Source organism: Schistocerca serialis, chromosome 5 (genome assembly GCF_023864345.2).
Source record: "Schistocerca serialis cubense isolate TAMUIC-IGC-003099 chromosome 5, iqSchSeri2.2, whole genome shotgun sequence".
NCBI classification, from domain to species: domain Eukaryota; kingdom Metazoa; phylum Arthropoda; class Insecta; order Orthoptera; family Acrididae; genus Schistocerca; species Schistocerca serialis.
In genome coordinates, this window is record NC_064642.1 from 232856551 (window position 1) to 232870990 (window position 14440).

The 14440-nt window shown below is 43.1% G+C and overlaps 2 protein-coding genes across 4 annotated transcripts in view; one reads left to right on the forward strand and one right to left on the reverse strand.

Annotated features, from left to right (window-relative positions):
• The window catches only part of LOC126481333 (peptidyl-prolyl cis-trans isomerase B-like), a 424329-nt gene that overhangs the window by 120408 nt on the left and 289481 nt on the right, over window positions 1-14440 (forward strand). The gene's annotated exons all lie outside the window — the stretch shown is intronic.
• LOC126481331 (protein 60A) overlaps window positions 1-14440 on the reverse strand; it is a 538305-nt gene that overhangs the window by 48494 nt on the left and 475371 nt on the right. The window contains exon 2 of one of the 3 annotated variants that reach the window (XM_050105000.1): window positions 10452-10623. The exons of the other annotated variants lie outside the window; for them this stretch is intronic. Coding sequence (XP_049960957.1) covers window positions 10452-10623 — 172 coding nt within the window. The remainder of the gene's footprint in view (window positions 1-10451; window positions 10624-14440) is intronic. 3 annotated transcript variants of the gene reach the window in all.

The following is a 14440-nucleotide window of genomic DNA, read 5'->3' on the forward strand; positions in this document are numbered from 1 at the left end:
CTAAAGACAAAAAAGAGGTATCATTATGTTCACCGCAAGAGTCCAACAAAACCAATTAATTAATTTCTACAACTGATAAGAAGAAGTTTCGGATGTAATATTGAAAATTATTCTCTCCAACGTTCCAGATTTCACTACGTCAGTTAAAGGATTTTTGCAAGTAAACATTTTTTTTTTCATTGGCTTTGTTGTATAGCATTCATAGTCTGCACAAGCGACTCCCTTTTTTTCGCTCGAATCGATAAAGTGTGATTTGCAGGCAGTTGTTGCACAGAACCTGACTGATTTGCTTTTTAAACGCCATTTGAGATGGTAACAAGAAGCATCATCTTCATGTCAGCTGCGAATTTCTCTATAGTTTTAACTATTAACATCTCCTATTCATGGTTACTTGAAGTGAACATAGTAATTTACCAACATTCTTTTCCATAAAATGCAACGAATTGCAAAATGATTTAGACAAGATATTATATGGTGTAAAAAAGCGATAATTGACTCCAAATAAAGAAAAGAGTGAATTCATCGATATGAGTACTAAACGGAATCCGCTAAATTTCAGTTACACGATAAATCACACAAATCTAAAGATCATTATCTCAACTAAACACATAGGGATTACAATTAGAATAAGCGAAATTGAAACGATCACAAAGACAATGTTGTGGGGAAAGCAAACCAGAGACTGGTACAACAATGAGAAAATGTAACAGGTCTGCTAAAGAGAATGCTTACACTAGACTTGTCCTCTTTCTTCTGCAGTACTGCTCTGTGGTGTGAAATCCGCATCAGTTAGACTGGCGGACGACATCGAAAAAGTTCACCGAAGGACAGTTCGTTCTGTATTATCGCGAAATAAGGGAGAAAGTGCCACGGATATGATACATACAAACAAAGGCGTTTTTCGCAGTGACAAGACCTTTCCATGAAATTTCAACCATCAGCTTTCTCAGGTCTGTGTGCGAATTTTTTTCCTTTTTTTTGCGCCCACCTACATGGGGAGAAATATTCGTCATAATAAAATAAGAGAACTCACGAGCTCGCACAGAAAGATTTAAGTGTTCTTTTCCCCGCGTGCTGTTCGAGAGTGCAACGGTAGGGAAGTAGCTTGAAGGCGGTTAGATGAACCCTCTGCTAGGCACTTAAATGTTAATTGCAAAGTAATAGTGTAGATGCGGATGCATGTTTTCTTCGGGCTAGGAAGGTATGTATTTTTGTTCTGGAATTTAATTAGCAGAACAATCATTGTTCGAACACAGTTCACAGACTCGTCAGAGTTATTTCGTTTCTCCTAAGTTTTCACAATTCCTAGCGAAATGTAGACATATTTCAAACGAATGTCACATATATGTAGGTGTTCACGAGAAGTACGTGATTTCGACTGCAGACCACGTTCTCTATATTTCATCTTTACAAGGTTGAAAAATTAGTTGGATTCCACGTTACTATGAAACTCTGCAGAAATACAGATGCTATAATGAGGCATATATGAAGAAAACACAAAGAAAATTAATTCATTTTCATCTCCATTGCTAACACCTAGTGACACCAGAAAGGCAACTGGTAATTATTATGGATATTAAGTGACCTGCAGATCAGACCAAATAGTAACTGAATAGTTGTGTCAAAGTAACTATTGAAACGTCCCCTTTTTGAAGAATTATACAAGACTGTGCTTTAACTGACACACAATATTTTTTAGCGCAACGCAATCTGACTTTCAATAATCCCTACAAAAGAATGGCCCTGTCTAATATTAACCTATACGTTTCACAAATCACTTACCTCACAAAAATCTTCGTTACTCGAACTACTGCAATACAGCGAGCGCCACTACTGCCAGCTAAATAAAAGATTCAAACTAAGGAAGGCACTAACTACTGATAGGCATAGTTAGCAAATGAAAGATTTTAATAGAGAACAAACACTGTATTTACCTTAATAGTCATATTATATATAGCAGTTCATGACAGTCTTACAAATTTCAAAACTCCGCCATCTCTCTCCCCACATTCATCACTGCTGGCGGCTCACCTCCAACTGCGCAACGCTACGCGCTATTAACATCCAGCTGCCGCTGCCCAACACTACAATGGCAGACAACAATGCAAACTAGCCACAGACTGCACACAGCACAGCCAGTGATTTTCATACAGAGCGCTACATAACGTTGCCAATAAGAAAACATAAACAGCCTACTTACATAGCCCCCATGCTCCCCACAAAAAAATTTACAAATTGTTTTGGGCAGTGGCCAATAATGATTTGATAAAATTTTTCATAATTACAATAACAAAGATATCAAATGCACACACTTATTGATACACTGTTGGTCAAAAGTTAAAATTTTCTCACAGTCCATAAAGACAGTCCTGATCGTTCATCACAGTAAAATAGCAGTGTTTTTCTCAAAGTCTGAGCAGTAAAAGAAAGTGCACACAGAAGTAGTGGATTTCCATGTTGTCTTGAAGGAGTAGTGTTGTCCTTCCAGTGGAAAGACAGTGCTGACTCTTGACATGCAGACAAGTAATGGGCCACAACAGAGCAAACCCACAGCAGAGTCAATCGAAGTTTTGAAGAGTATTGGTAGGTCATTACAGAGCAGACCCACTGTAGTCCTGGTAGAGATTACGATATTGGTGGGCCACCAGAGGCGCAGACCCACTGCAGTCCTTGTAGAAATAATGGTACTGGTGAGTCAGCAAAGACGCAGACCCACTGTAGTCCTTGTAGAGACGGCCGGCAGCCATCTGTTGCAAATGTGCAGGTGCGCAATCACCATCGAAGAGTCTTGCGGACAATATAGCAAGTCCATAAACCACCACTTGTGCACTCACAAAGTTTCTGGAATTGTCCTTAGAACCAGCAATGCTGTTATCCAGTCCCTTGCTGAATCATTAACACACGTGCAAACACTATCAGTCCCTACTTCTCTCATATTGTCCATATACTATGACCAACAGAAACGCGTGCAGTGAAATGTAACTTAATTTGAACAACTGGTGTCTATACAATTATAAATTTACAACATGAAAATACAATTACAAAGGTACAAAATACATCATTAAAGAACATAATAGTACAGATAACATTTGTAGTAATATGGGCTTTACAAAAGAATCGAAATAACATATACATCAGTGTTACAGGAATTATGACATGAGTACATACATAAAAGATCAGAATAATTATTGAAACATCGACTTCACACATGAGCATTAAAACAGAACAGAATTAATAATGTCTAACATCTTTACAAAGTAAATAACATATTATTAATGCAAATTATATTTGAGGATAACAGTATTATTCATCATAGTTCATGTAGCTGAGTATTAGAAACATTCTACAACATAAGTCTTATCAGATAAACATATTAAGACAGGAAGAACATAAATACACAAGGGTCCACAAACACTTTCTTTTCTTCTCGGAGATCTCCCTTCGTTCTTCATTATTCCCAAAAGGTCCTATCTATACCTGCTTTCTGTACTTTTTTCGTATAACCTCTCAATGCGTTTCTTCCAATTCATCGCAACTCATTCCCTTATATAGTCTACCCCGTCTTAAGCTAACTTAAATCTACTGAGCTCAGATGCTAAACTAAGGGGCGATGCAGCAGCACAAAACAATTAACACAAACACCAATGACAAAAAAATGCAGATTTGCAAAGGAAGCAGCATTATAGAAATTAGCAAAGCAATTGCAATATTACAACTAATATAAGGCAATGTGCAGCAAACAAGAAAAATAAATCTAGTCATATTATATATAGCAGTTCATGACAGTCTTACAAATTTCAAAACTCCGCCATCTCTCTCCCCACATCCATCACTGCTGGCGGCTCACCTCCAACTGCGCAACGCTACGCGCTGTTAACATCCAGCTGCCGCTGCCCAACACTACAATGGCAGACAACAATGCAAACTAGCCACAGACTGCACACAGCACAGCCAGTGATTTTCATACAGAGCGCTACGTAACGTTGCCAATAAGAAAACATAAACAGCCTACTTACACTATCAACGGAAACTGAAGTTCGCTTTATAAATTACGATTACGTCGTGCCGCGTTTCCTGTTTACCAAGGTGTCGTCAACCAATGATATGTGCATGATACATTTTTACAGCCAAATGGCGAGCTACGAATTTGGCAATTTTCAACATTTGTTTTTAAAATACACGTGCTTGGAGTGCACTTTAGCAGCTAAAATTTTGACATAATTTTTCTTTCGATGAATTTTTTCTCTATAAAAAATTTCATGGCAGGTTTCGACATACCCGATTGGATTTCCCTTGTAAGAATGGGTCTGTCTTACAGTAAGTCAGATTCCAATCCTCTTCAGTCATGTGCGCAGCATGAATGATTTTTGGGACAATAACCGATTTTCATCAACCTTCATGAAATTCATCCCGACAGAAGCGCCGACGGTGGCCGAGTGGTTCTAGGCGCTTCAGTCCGGAACCGCGCGACTGCTACGGTCGCAGGTTCGAATCCTGCCTCGGGCATGGATCTGTGTGATGTCCTTAGGTTAGTTAGGTTTAAGTAGTTCTAAGTTCTAGGGGACTGATGACCTTAGGTGTTAAGTCCCTTAGTGCTCAGAGCCACTTGAACCATTTTTCCGACAGAAAATTCTGCGAACCAATTGCAAACAGTCTTTTCCGAAGGTGATTGGTTACCGAAATTGTAGGAAGCGATTCGAGGCATTGTTGCAGTGTTAGCATTTACCAATGCCATAAAGAATATCCAACGATAGCCAATACGAGAAATGTCCACTTTTTCAGAGCACTGTTCCTTTAAACGCTTGTTGTACAATGATGCGACAAAAATCACGGGATACCTCCTAATATCGTGTTAGGCCTCCTATTGCCTAGCTTAGTATAGCAAGTCGACATGGCATGCACTCAAGTCGTTGGTCCCCTGAGGAAATATTGAGCCAAAGCCTCTGTAGCCGTCCTAATTGCGAAAGTGTTGTCAGTGCAGGATTTTGTGTACGAACTAACCTCTCGATTATGAACCATAAATGTTAGATGGGATTCACGTCGGGTGATCTGGGTCGACAGATCATTCGCTCGAATTGTTCAAAATGTTCTTCAAACCAATCGCGAACAATTGCGGCATGTGACATCGAGAAAATTCCATCGTTGTTTGGGAACATGAAGTCCATGTATGGCTGCAGACGGTCTCCAAGTTGGTTAAGTTGGACCAGGGGACCCAGACCATTCCACGTAAACATAGCCCACCCCTTTAGGGAGTGACCACCATCTTGGACAGTGCCTTGTTGACAACTTGGGTCCATGGCTTCACCGGATCTGGGCATTAATAGAACCCTCCCATCAGCTCTTACCAAATGAAATCAGGAGTCATGTGACAAACCACGGTTTTCCATTCGTTCAACCGACAGGTAAAGCAGATGCCAGACTGAGATTCATTGGAAGAATCCTAAGGAAATGCAATCCGAAAACTAAGGAAGAAGGTTACAGTACGCTTGTTCGCCCACTGCTCGAATACTGCTCAGCAGTGTGGGATCCGTACCAGATAGGATTGATAGAAGAGATGGAGAAGATCCAACGCAGAGCAGCGCGCTTCGTTACAGGATCATTTAGTAATCGCGAAAGCGTTACGGAGATGATAGATAAACTCCAGTGGAAGACTCTGCAGGAGAGACGCTCAGTAGCTCGGTACGGGCTTTTGTTAAAGTTTCGAGAACATACCTTCACCGAAGAGTCAAAAAATGGTTCAAATGGCTCTGAGCACTATGGGACTCAACTGCTGAGGTCATTAGTCCCCTAGAACTTAGAACTAGTTAAACCTAACTAACCTAAGGACATCACAAACATCCATGCCCGAGGCAGGATTCGAACCTGCGACCGTAGCGGTCTCGCGGTTCCAGACTGCAGCGCCTTTAACCGCACGGCCACTTCGGCCGGCCCGAAGAGTCAAGCAGTATATTGCTCCCTCCTACGTACAGTATATCTCGCGAAGAGACCATGAGGATAAAATCAGAGAGATTAGAGCCCACACAGAAGCATATCGACAATCCTTCTTTCCACGAACAATGCGAGACTGGACTAGAAGGGAGAACCGATAGAGGTACTCGAGGTACCCTCCGCCACACACCGTCAGGTGGCTTGCGGAGTATGGATGTAGATAGGGTCACGAGCCACAGAACGGCGCTGTAGGCGAAGTCGTGTTATTAGCAATGGCGCTCGCGTCCGTTGTCCGCTTTATTCTTTTTTCTGGTTCGCTTTAGGGCGCAAAAACAACTGAGATCATACGCGCCCACGTCGTAACCTTAGATAATCAAGAAGTGAAAGAACTTAAAAACGACGATGCGTAAAGCCCAATCGACGGAAAGAAATCGAGTTAAGAATAAAGACTTCTCAGAGGAGAAAGGTCCAAAAAATACACTGTAGAGGCAGCAGAGATGCCGAACCAAAGATTAAATTCCTTTGGCATATTGCTAGGACGGATAAAAAGTAATAACGAGGTCGACAGTCTGCGCATCGTTCGCTAAAACAGCCGTTAACTCAAGACGGCAAACATACATTAGAACGTAAGTTGTTAAAAAAAGAGCATGCGGTCAGGAAATGGCGAACCGTCAAAAGATGAAGACAATGAGCAGTAAGTGGCAGGGGATCACCACTTAACAAATGGCGACGACTAAAACGATAATGCCCAATGCTCAACCTAGCTAAAATGATCTCGCGGCTAGTGGGTCGGGATGAGATCGGGCAAGCCAGGGAAGAGTTTTAATTCCCTAAGGTTTACTCCCGTGAACAGAAGACCAATGGTGACGATAAAGTAACACCACCTGCCGAAAGTTGGTAACACTGAGATCATCCGAAGGGATGGAAGAGCTAACAGACAGAGTTAGGAGGGCTGCAGCCTTGGTGGCAGCGCCAGCAGCCTCATTTGCCGTCAGACCGACGTGGCTAGGAACCCACATGAACATCACAGTAGCTCCCTCAACAGCGAGCAAGTGGATGCTTTCTAGGACAAGTTGCGCTACGGGATTGACTGTGTACAGCACACACAGGCTCTGAAGGGCAATGAGAGAATCGGAGCAGATGACACAATTAAAAAGCCCATGTCACCGGATGTACTGTCCGGCCTGAAAGAGGGCGACTAGCCCTGCTGTAAATATTGAGCAGTGTTCTGGAAGCCATGAATACCCGCCGTGCGGCCACAATCACGTCGGAAACTGTTTCAAATGATCACCTGAGTACAAAAGACAGCTCCACCAATTCACTGCCCTTTTATAACTTGTGAACGCGATGCTTCCACGGTCTGTTTATGTGCATATCGCTACCCCAAGAATTTTGTCACCTCAGTGTAATTCAATTCTCTCCTCTTTCATTAACCTTTTCACTTATTCTAATACCAAGCAAGGTTTCGAAAGTGCTAAACTAATCAATATAATTCTTAACGACGCCGTTATTTTGTTATTATTATTAGTGTGCCATTATTATTTTTTTATTTACGAATTGACCACTTAGGATCACTCTACAATTTTATTTCTCCTTTGTCTGAAGATTCCTCTTTCTACAGTATTCCTTCAGATGGACGCTGTGCCGGCCGCGGTGGTCTCGCGGTTCTAGGCGCGCAAGTCCGGAACCGCGCGACTGCTACGGTCGCAGGTTCGAATCCTGCCTCGGGCATGGATGTGTGTGATGTCCTTAGGTTAGTTAGGTTTAACTAGTTCTAAGTTCTAGGGGACTGATGACCTAAGATGTTAAGTCCCATAGTGCTCAGAGCCATTTGATGGACGCTGTGCTGTTGCTTCTGTTCATCCGTCCAGGCTCTTCCAGTCTTCTTAGTTCTTTCCACTTGAAATCCTTCCAAATTTTGAATCATGGTCCGAAATATATCCCTATTTAACATCTGAACTTCCTGAATGTTGAATCTTTCCAGATCTTTACGAGCATGCTTAATCCATGTCGCTGTTGTCTTCTTTTTCCAGAGATAGCCGAATATCCTTTTGGTTGGCCCAGTTTTGTTCATTCTGTACAGGTGTCCTAGACATGATAACCTCCTCCTCTTCACTGTCTCCGAGATTTTCTCCACCTTTTTGTAGATTCCATTATTGCTTCGAAGTTTTCAGCCAGTTTCAACCTGAGTTGGACCCATGATTTTCCGTAATATTTTTCTTTGTAGTATCTCCAGCTTTTCCAACTTGTAATTCACTGAGAGGCATTCGCTGGCATACAGAGACTGTTTTTACCACAGCACTGGTGTGCTTTATTTTGGCATTACAAGAGATGCACTTTTTGTTGTAAATGTTTTTAGTTAATCCGTAAGGTCTTTCCATTTTTGAGATCCGGCCCCCACAGCAGCTTTCTCCAGTCCGTTCTCTTGTATGGCTTCACCTAGGTATTTGAAATTTTTTACCCTCTCAATCCGTCCAATCTCTATTTCGATGAACTGTCGTCCATGTTTGTCACTTGTCATGAATCTGGCGTTCTCTTTCGAGATCCTAACTCCTGCCTTGCCAGCGATCCTTTATAGTAGGATGATCTGTATGAGCGCTTCTTCTAAGTTCTCTGAAAGCATTGCAAAATCAACAGCAAAAGCCATGCAATTGACTTCGATTCCTCCCGATTTTCTTCCTAGTCTGGGCTAATCCCTTGATTTTCAAGTTCGGAATTCCAAATTCTCACAATCTTCTCCAGAACACAGTGAAATAGTATTGGTGATAATTCATCGCCCTGTCGCACACATGTCTTGATTTCAAATGGTTGGGACAATTCTCCCATACACTTCACTTTGGAAGTAGTGCCTGTTAAAGTTTCTCTTATAATGTTTGCTAGCCTGTTGTTGACCACAAATTCCCTGACGATGCCATCTAGGGTCTCTCTATCCACGGAGTCAAAGGTTTTTTTAAAGTCAATGAAAGAAACCACTATTTTTTTGCCATTTAGTATTGTGTGTCGGATTATTGATTTCAAATTAAAAATTTGTTTAGCACAGGAACGGCCTTTCCGGAAGCTCCTTGTATTCTCCAAGTTGTTTATTATTATTATTATTATTACTGGAAATTATTACTTTTTTCTAATAATGCACATTATTGATTGAGTTTGTTATGTAATAACTAATTAATATAATTCTTAATTCCTCCATTATTTTATCATCATTATTAGTGTTACCATTAGTATTATTGCCAATTATTATATTCATTAATAGTGTAAATCGTTGTTGTTATTATTATTATTATGTGATGTTTTTGTATGTGTTGTTCCTCGTCAGATGTAAGAAAGTCCCTTAGGTGTGCGTTCGTAGGCTTTCCCAGCGTAATAAGTCTTGAAAGTCTCTTCGGGTTGATCCTAAAGTCAACTTGACTCGATATTTCGGCGACCAACTGGTCGCCATCTTCATGAAGAATGCTGCTTCTGCTGATGAGTCCCGCTGAGAACTGACGATTTTCTTTGGCTGTTTTTAAGGAAAATGTATACTCAGAGAAGCAGATTCGTCGTACTATCGAGTTTGGACCATCTCTACAGGTGCATGAAGAGGAACATAAATCGGTGGCCTTTCTTCCTTATGCTGGAGGCACATCTTTTAAGACTGGACGAATTTTGAGGAACTTTAACATTAAGAGTGTGTTCCGTTCACCTTCTAATATTAGGGCACTACTCGGCTCTGTGAGATGATTTGGGGCTTAGGAAACCTGGTGTATACAAAATACCGTGTCAGTGTGGGAAGGCTTACATTGGCCGTTCGATACGCACAGTTCATGATAGGTGTGTGGAACATCGCCGTCATACGAGGCTACAACAGCCGGAAAAATCGGTGTAGCAGAACACTGCTTAAATGAGGGAGACAGTATGAAATTTGATGATACTGTGGTAGTTGCCAATATATACGGTTTTTGGATCAGTTCTATAAAGAGGCGATCAAGGTTGGCGGATAATTTAATCAACAGGGACAATGGGTTTCCTCTTAGCAGGACGTGGAATCCTGTACTATCTCGTATCACAACTGAACGCTCTTCGGTGCGGTCCTGAGTGCGATATATCGTTGCCGCCAGTGTTCCACTAAGGGCGGCGCCACCTCCCTGTCTTGGAGGGCAGCAACTGTGATGGGCGGCGCATGCGCCGTGTACTGAATGGTGGCCTATATAGGACGTCGATTTGCAGCCTATCGACAGTTCTCAGCGGGACTCATCAGCGGAAGCAGCATTCTCCATGAAGATGGCGACCAGTTGGACCGCCGAAATATCGAGTCAAGTTCATTTTAGGATCCGGCAGCAAACCCGAAGAGACTTTCAAGTCCCTTAGGTCCTTATCTGGCAAAAGTGAATAAGCAATAAATAAATAAAAACGTCTGTGATGCCATTGCTTTAATAGTAACAAATGCCAATGTTTAAAATGATACTAACGCCACTCCTGAGTAGCAGGTCGTCAACGTACTGACGTGGCAGTAGGCAGCAGAGCGGCGCGGCCGGGCTACTCACATCTTGTCGTCGCCGACCAGCTGGTAGGCGGTGAGGCTGAAGGAGGCGGCGGGCGCGGCGCGCGCCTGCTGGAACACCCGCAGCTCCGCCCCCAGGATGCGCTCCTGCAGCGGCACCTCCGACACGTCGAACGACAGCAGCCGGTCGCGCTCGTGCCGCATCCCGTGGTGTCCTGCACACACACCCGACACTCTCTCACACCGAGCGGCGCTGCTGCGGCCGTTTCTAGCATCAACCACTGCAGCTAATGGGCGCGCAACCAAAAGGAACAATAAGCACTGTAGGTATACCACAGGGACCGATATAGGGCCCGATTTTGTTCATTATACGAGGGTCACTCCAAAAGAAATGCACACTATTTTTTTTCATCCATCTTTTATTCTACATGTTTGAAAGATTTACAGTGTGTAGATACATCATTTAGGAGCAATATTTTCATTTCTCCATATAATTTCCATCCCTCTCAACTGCCTTACGTCATCTTGGAACCAGCGCCTGTATACCCGCATAGTAAAATTCTGGACCAACCTCTTGCAGCCAATGTTTGACAGCGTGCGTAAGGGAGTCATCACCTTCAAACCTTGTTCCACGAAGAGAGTCTTTCAGTTTCCCAAAGAGATGATAGTCACATGGAGCCAGTAAGGCGGGTGTTTCAGCGTTGTCCATCCGAGTTTTGTGATAAAAAAAATATGTGTGAAATCTTATGGGACTTAACTGCTAAGGTCATCAGTCCCTAAGCTTACACTCTAGTTAACCTAAATTATCCTAAGGACAAACACACACACCCATGCCCGAGGGAAGACTCGAAACTCCGCCGGGATCAGCCGCACAGATCATGAGTGCAGCGCCTTAGACCGCTCGGCTGATCCCGCGCGGTTTTTTTGTGATCAGTTCCATGGTTTTTTGACTGACATGTGGCCGTGCGTTGTCGTGCAACAGCAAAACATCCTGCTTTTGCCGGTGTGGTCGAACACCGATCTTGAAATTTCTTCAGTGTCGTCACATATGCATTAGAATTTATGGTGGTTCCACTTGGCATGATGTCCACAAGCAAGAGTCCTTCGGAATCGAAATACACCGTAGCCATAACTTTTCCAGCAGAAGGTGTGGTTTTGAATTTTTTTTTTTCTTGGGTGAATTTGCATGATGCCACTCCATTGATTGCCTCTTCGTCTCTGGTGAAAAATGATGGAGCCATGTTTCATCACCTGTCACAATTCTTCCAAGAAATTCATCTCCACCATTCCCGTACTGCTCCAAAAGGTCGCTGCATACCGTTTTTCTTGTTTCTTTGTGAGCCACTGTCAACATCCTGGGAACCCACCTGGCACAAACCTTTTTTAACGCCAACACTTTCAGTATTCTGCAAACACTTCCTTCCCCTATCCCAACGTAGCGTGACAATTCGTTCACTGTGATGCATTTGTCAGCAGTCACCAATTCGTTAACTCTCTGCACATTGTCTGGAGTGTATGCAGTACGAGGCCTGCCGCTGCGAGGACAATCCTCAATATTGCCGTGCCCGCTTTCATCACGTAACCTGCTTGCCCACCGACTAACTGTACTGCGATAGACAGCAGCATACACCTTTTTCAACCTCTTGTGGATGTTTCCAACTGTCTCGTTTTCACAGCACAAAAATTCCATGACAGCACTTTGCTTCTGACTAACGTCAAGCGTAGCAGCCATCTTGAAGACATGCTATGACGGCGCAACTCAAGGGAACAGGTTGAATTAAGTTTGAAAACAAGCGGCAAGGATGTATCTACACACTGTAAAACTTTCTCATTTCCTGAATGAAAACTGTATTTTTACAAAAATAGTGTGCATTTCTTTTGGAGCTAACCTCGTGTATACTCTAAGGAAGGAAAAAAAAGGACGCACTGAAAGGAATTATCCGATTGGGACGGAAATCGTTTATGTGGTCTACTGACAAACAAATGATTACAATTTCAGAAAAAAAACTGGGTGATTTATTCAAGAGAAAGAGCTTCACAAATTAAGCAAGCCCATATTGCGTTGGTTTACCTTTGGCCCTTATGCAAGCAGTTACTCGGCTTGGTGTTGATTGATAAGAGTTGCTGGATATCATCCTGAGGGATAGCGTGCCAACTTCTGTCCAACTGGCGCATTAGATCGTCAAAATCCCGCTGCCCGTAATGGTCCAGACGGTGTCAATTAGGGAGAAACCCAGCGACCTTGTTGGCCAAGGTAGGGTTTTGCAAGCACGGACACAAGCAGTGGAAAGAAACTGTCACCGTGTACGGGCGCGCATTATCTTGCTGAAATGTAAACCCAGGGTGGCTCGGCATGAACGGCGTGTAGAATGCCGTTGACAGACCGCTTATGGCGAGTGGAAGAGAGACAGCGCACCATACAGATAGTGAGAGGGTTTGCGTATACAGGGTGGTCCATTGATCGTGACCGGGCCAAATATCTCACGAAATAAGCATCAAACGAAAAAGCTACAAAGAACGAAACTTGTCTAGCTTGAAGGGGGAAACCAGATGGCGCTATGGTTGGCCCGCTAGATGGCGCTGCCATAGCTCAAACGGATATCAACTCCGTTTTTCAAAATAGGAACCCCCATTTTTATTGCATATTCGCGTAGTACGTAATGAAATATGAATGTTTTAGTTGGACCACTTTTTTCGCTTTGTGATACATGGTGCTGTAATAGTCACAAATATATGGCTCACAATTTTAGACGAACAGTTGGTAACAGGTAGGTTTTTTAAATTAAAATACAGAATGTAGGTACTTTTGAACATTTTATTTCGGCTGTTCCAATGCGATACATGTATCTTTGTGGACTTATCATTTCTGAGAACGCATGCTGTTACAGCGTGATTTCCTGTAAATACCACATTAATGCAATAAATGCTCAAAATGATGTCCGTCAACCTCAATGCATTTGGCAATACGTGTAACGACATTCCTCTCAACAGCGAGTAGTTCGCCTTCCGTAATGTTCGCACATGCATTGACAATGCACTGACGCATGTTGTCAGACGTTGTCGGTGGACCACGATAGCAAATATCCTTTAACTTTCCCCACAGAAAGAAATCCGGGGACGTCAGATCCGGTGAACGTGCGGGTCATGGTATGGTGCTTCGACGACCAATCCACCTGTCATCAAATATGCTATTCAATACCGCTTCAACCGCACGCGAGCTATGTGCCGGACATCCATCATGTTGGAAGTACATCGCCATTCTCTCATGCAGTATAACATCTTGTAGTAACATCGGTAGAACATTAAGTAAGAAATTAGCATACATTGCACCATTTAGATTGCCACCGATAAAATGGGGGCCAATTATCCTTCCTCCCATAATGCCGCACCATACATTAACCCGCCGAGGTCGCTGATATTCCACTTGTCGCAGCCATCGTGGATTTTCCGTTGCCCAATAGTGCATATTATACGGTTTACGTTACCGTTGTTGGTGAATGACGTTTCGTCGCTAAACAGAACGCGTGCAAAAAATCTGTCATCGTCCCGTAATTTCTCTTGTGCCCAGTGGCAGAACTGTACACGACGTTCAAAGTCGTCGCCATCCAATTTCTGGTGCATACAAATATGGTACGGGTGCAATCGATGTTGATGTAGCATTTTCAACACCGACGTTTTTGAGATTCCCGATTCTCGCGCAGTTTGTCTGCTACTGATGTGCCAATTACCCGCGACAGCAGCTAAAACACCTACTTGGGCATCATCATTTGTTGCAGGTCGTGGTTGACGTTTCACATGTGGCTGAGCACCTCCTGTTTCCTTAAATAACGTAACTATCCGGCGAACGGTCCGGACTCTTGGATGATGTCGTCCAGGATACCGAGCAGCATACATAGTACACGCCCGTTGGCCAATTTGATCACAATAGCAATACATCAACACGATATCGACCTTTTCCGCAATTGGTAAATGGTCCATTTTAACACGGGTACTGTATCACGAAGCAAATACCGCCCGCTCTGGCGGAATGTT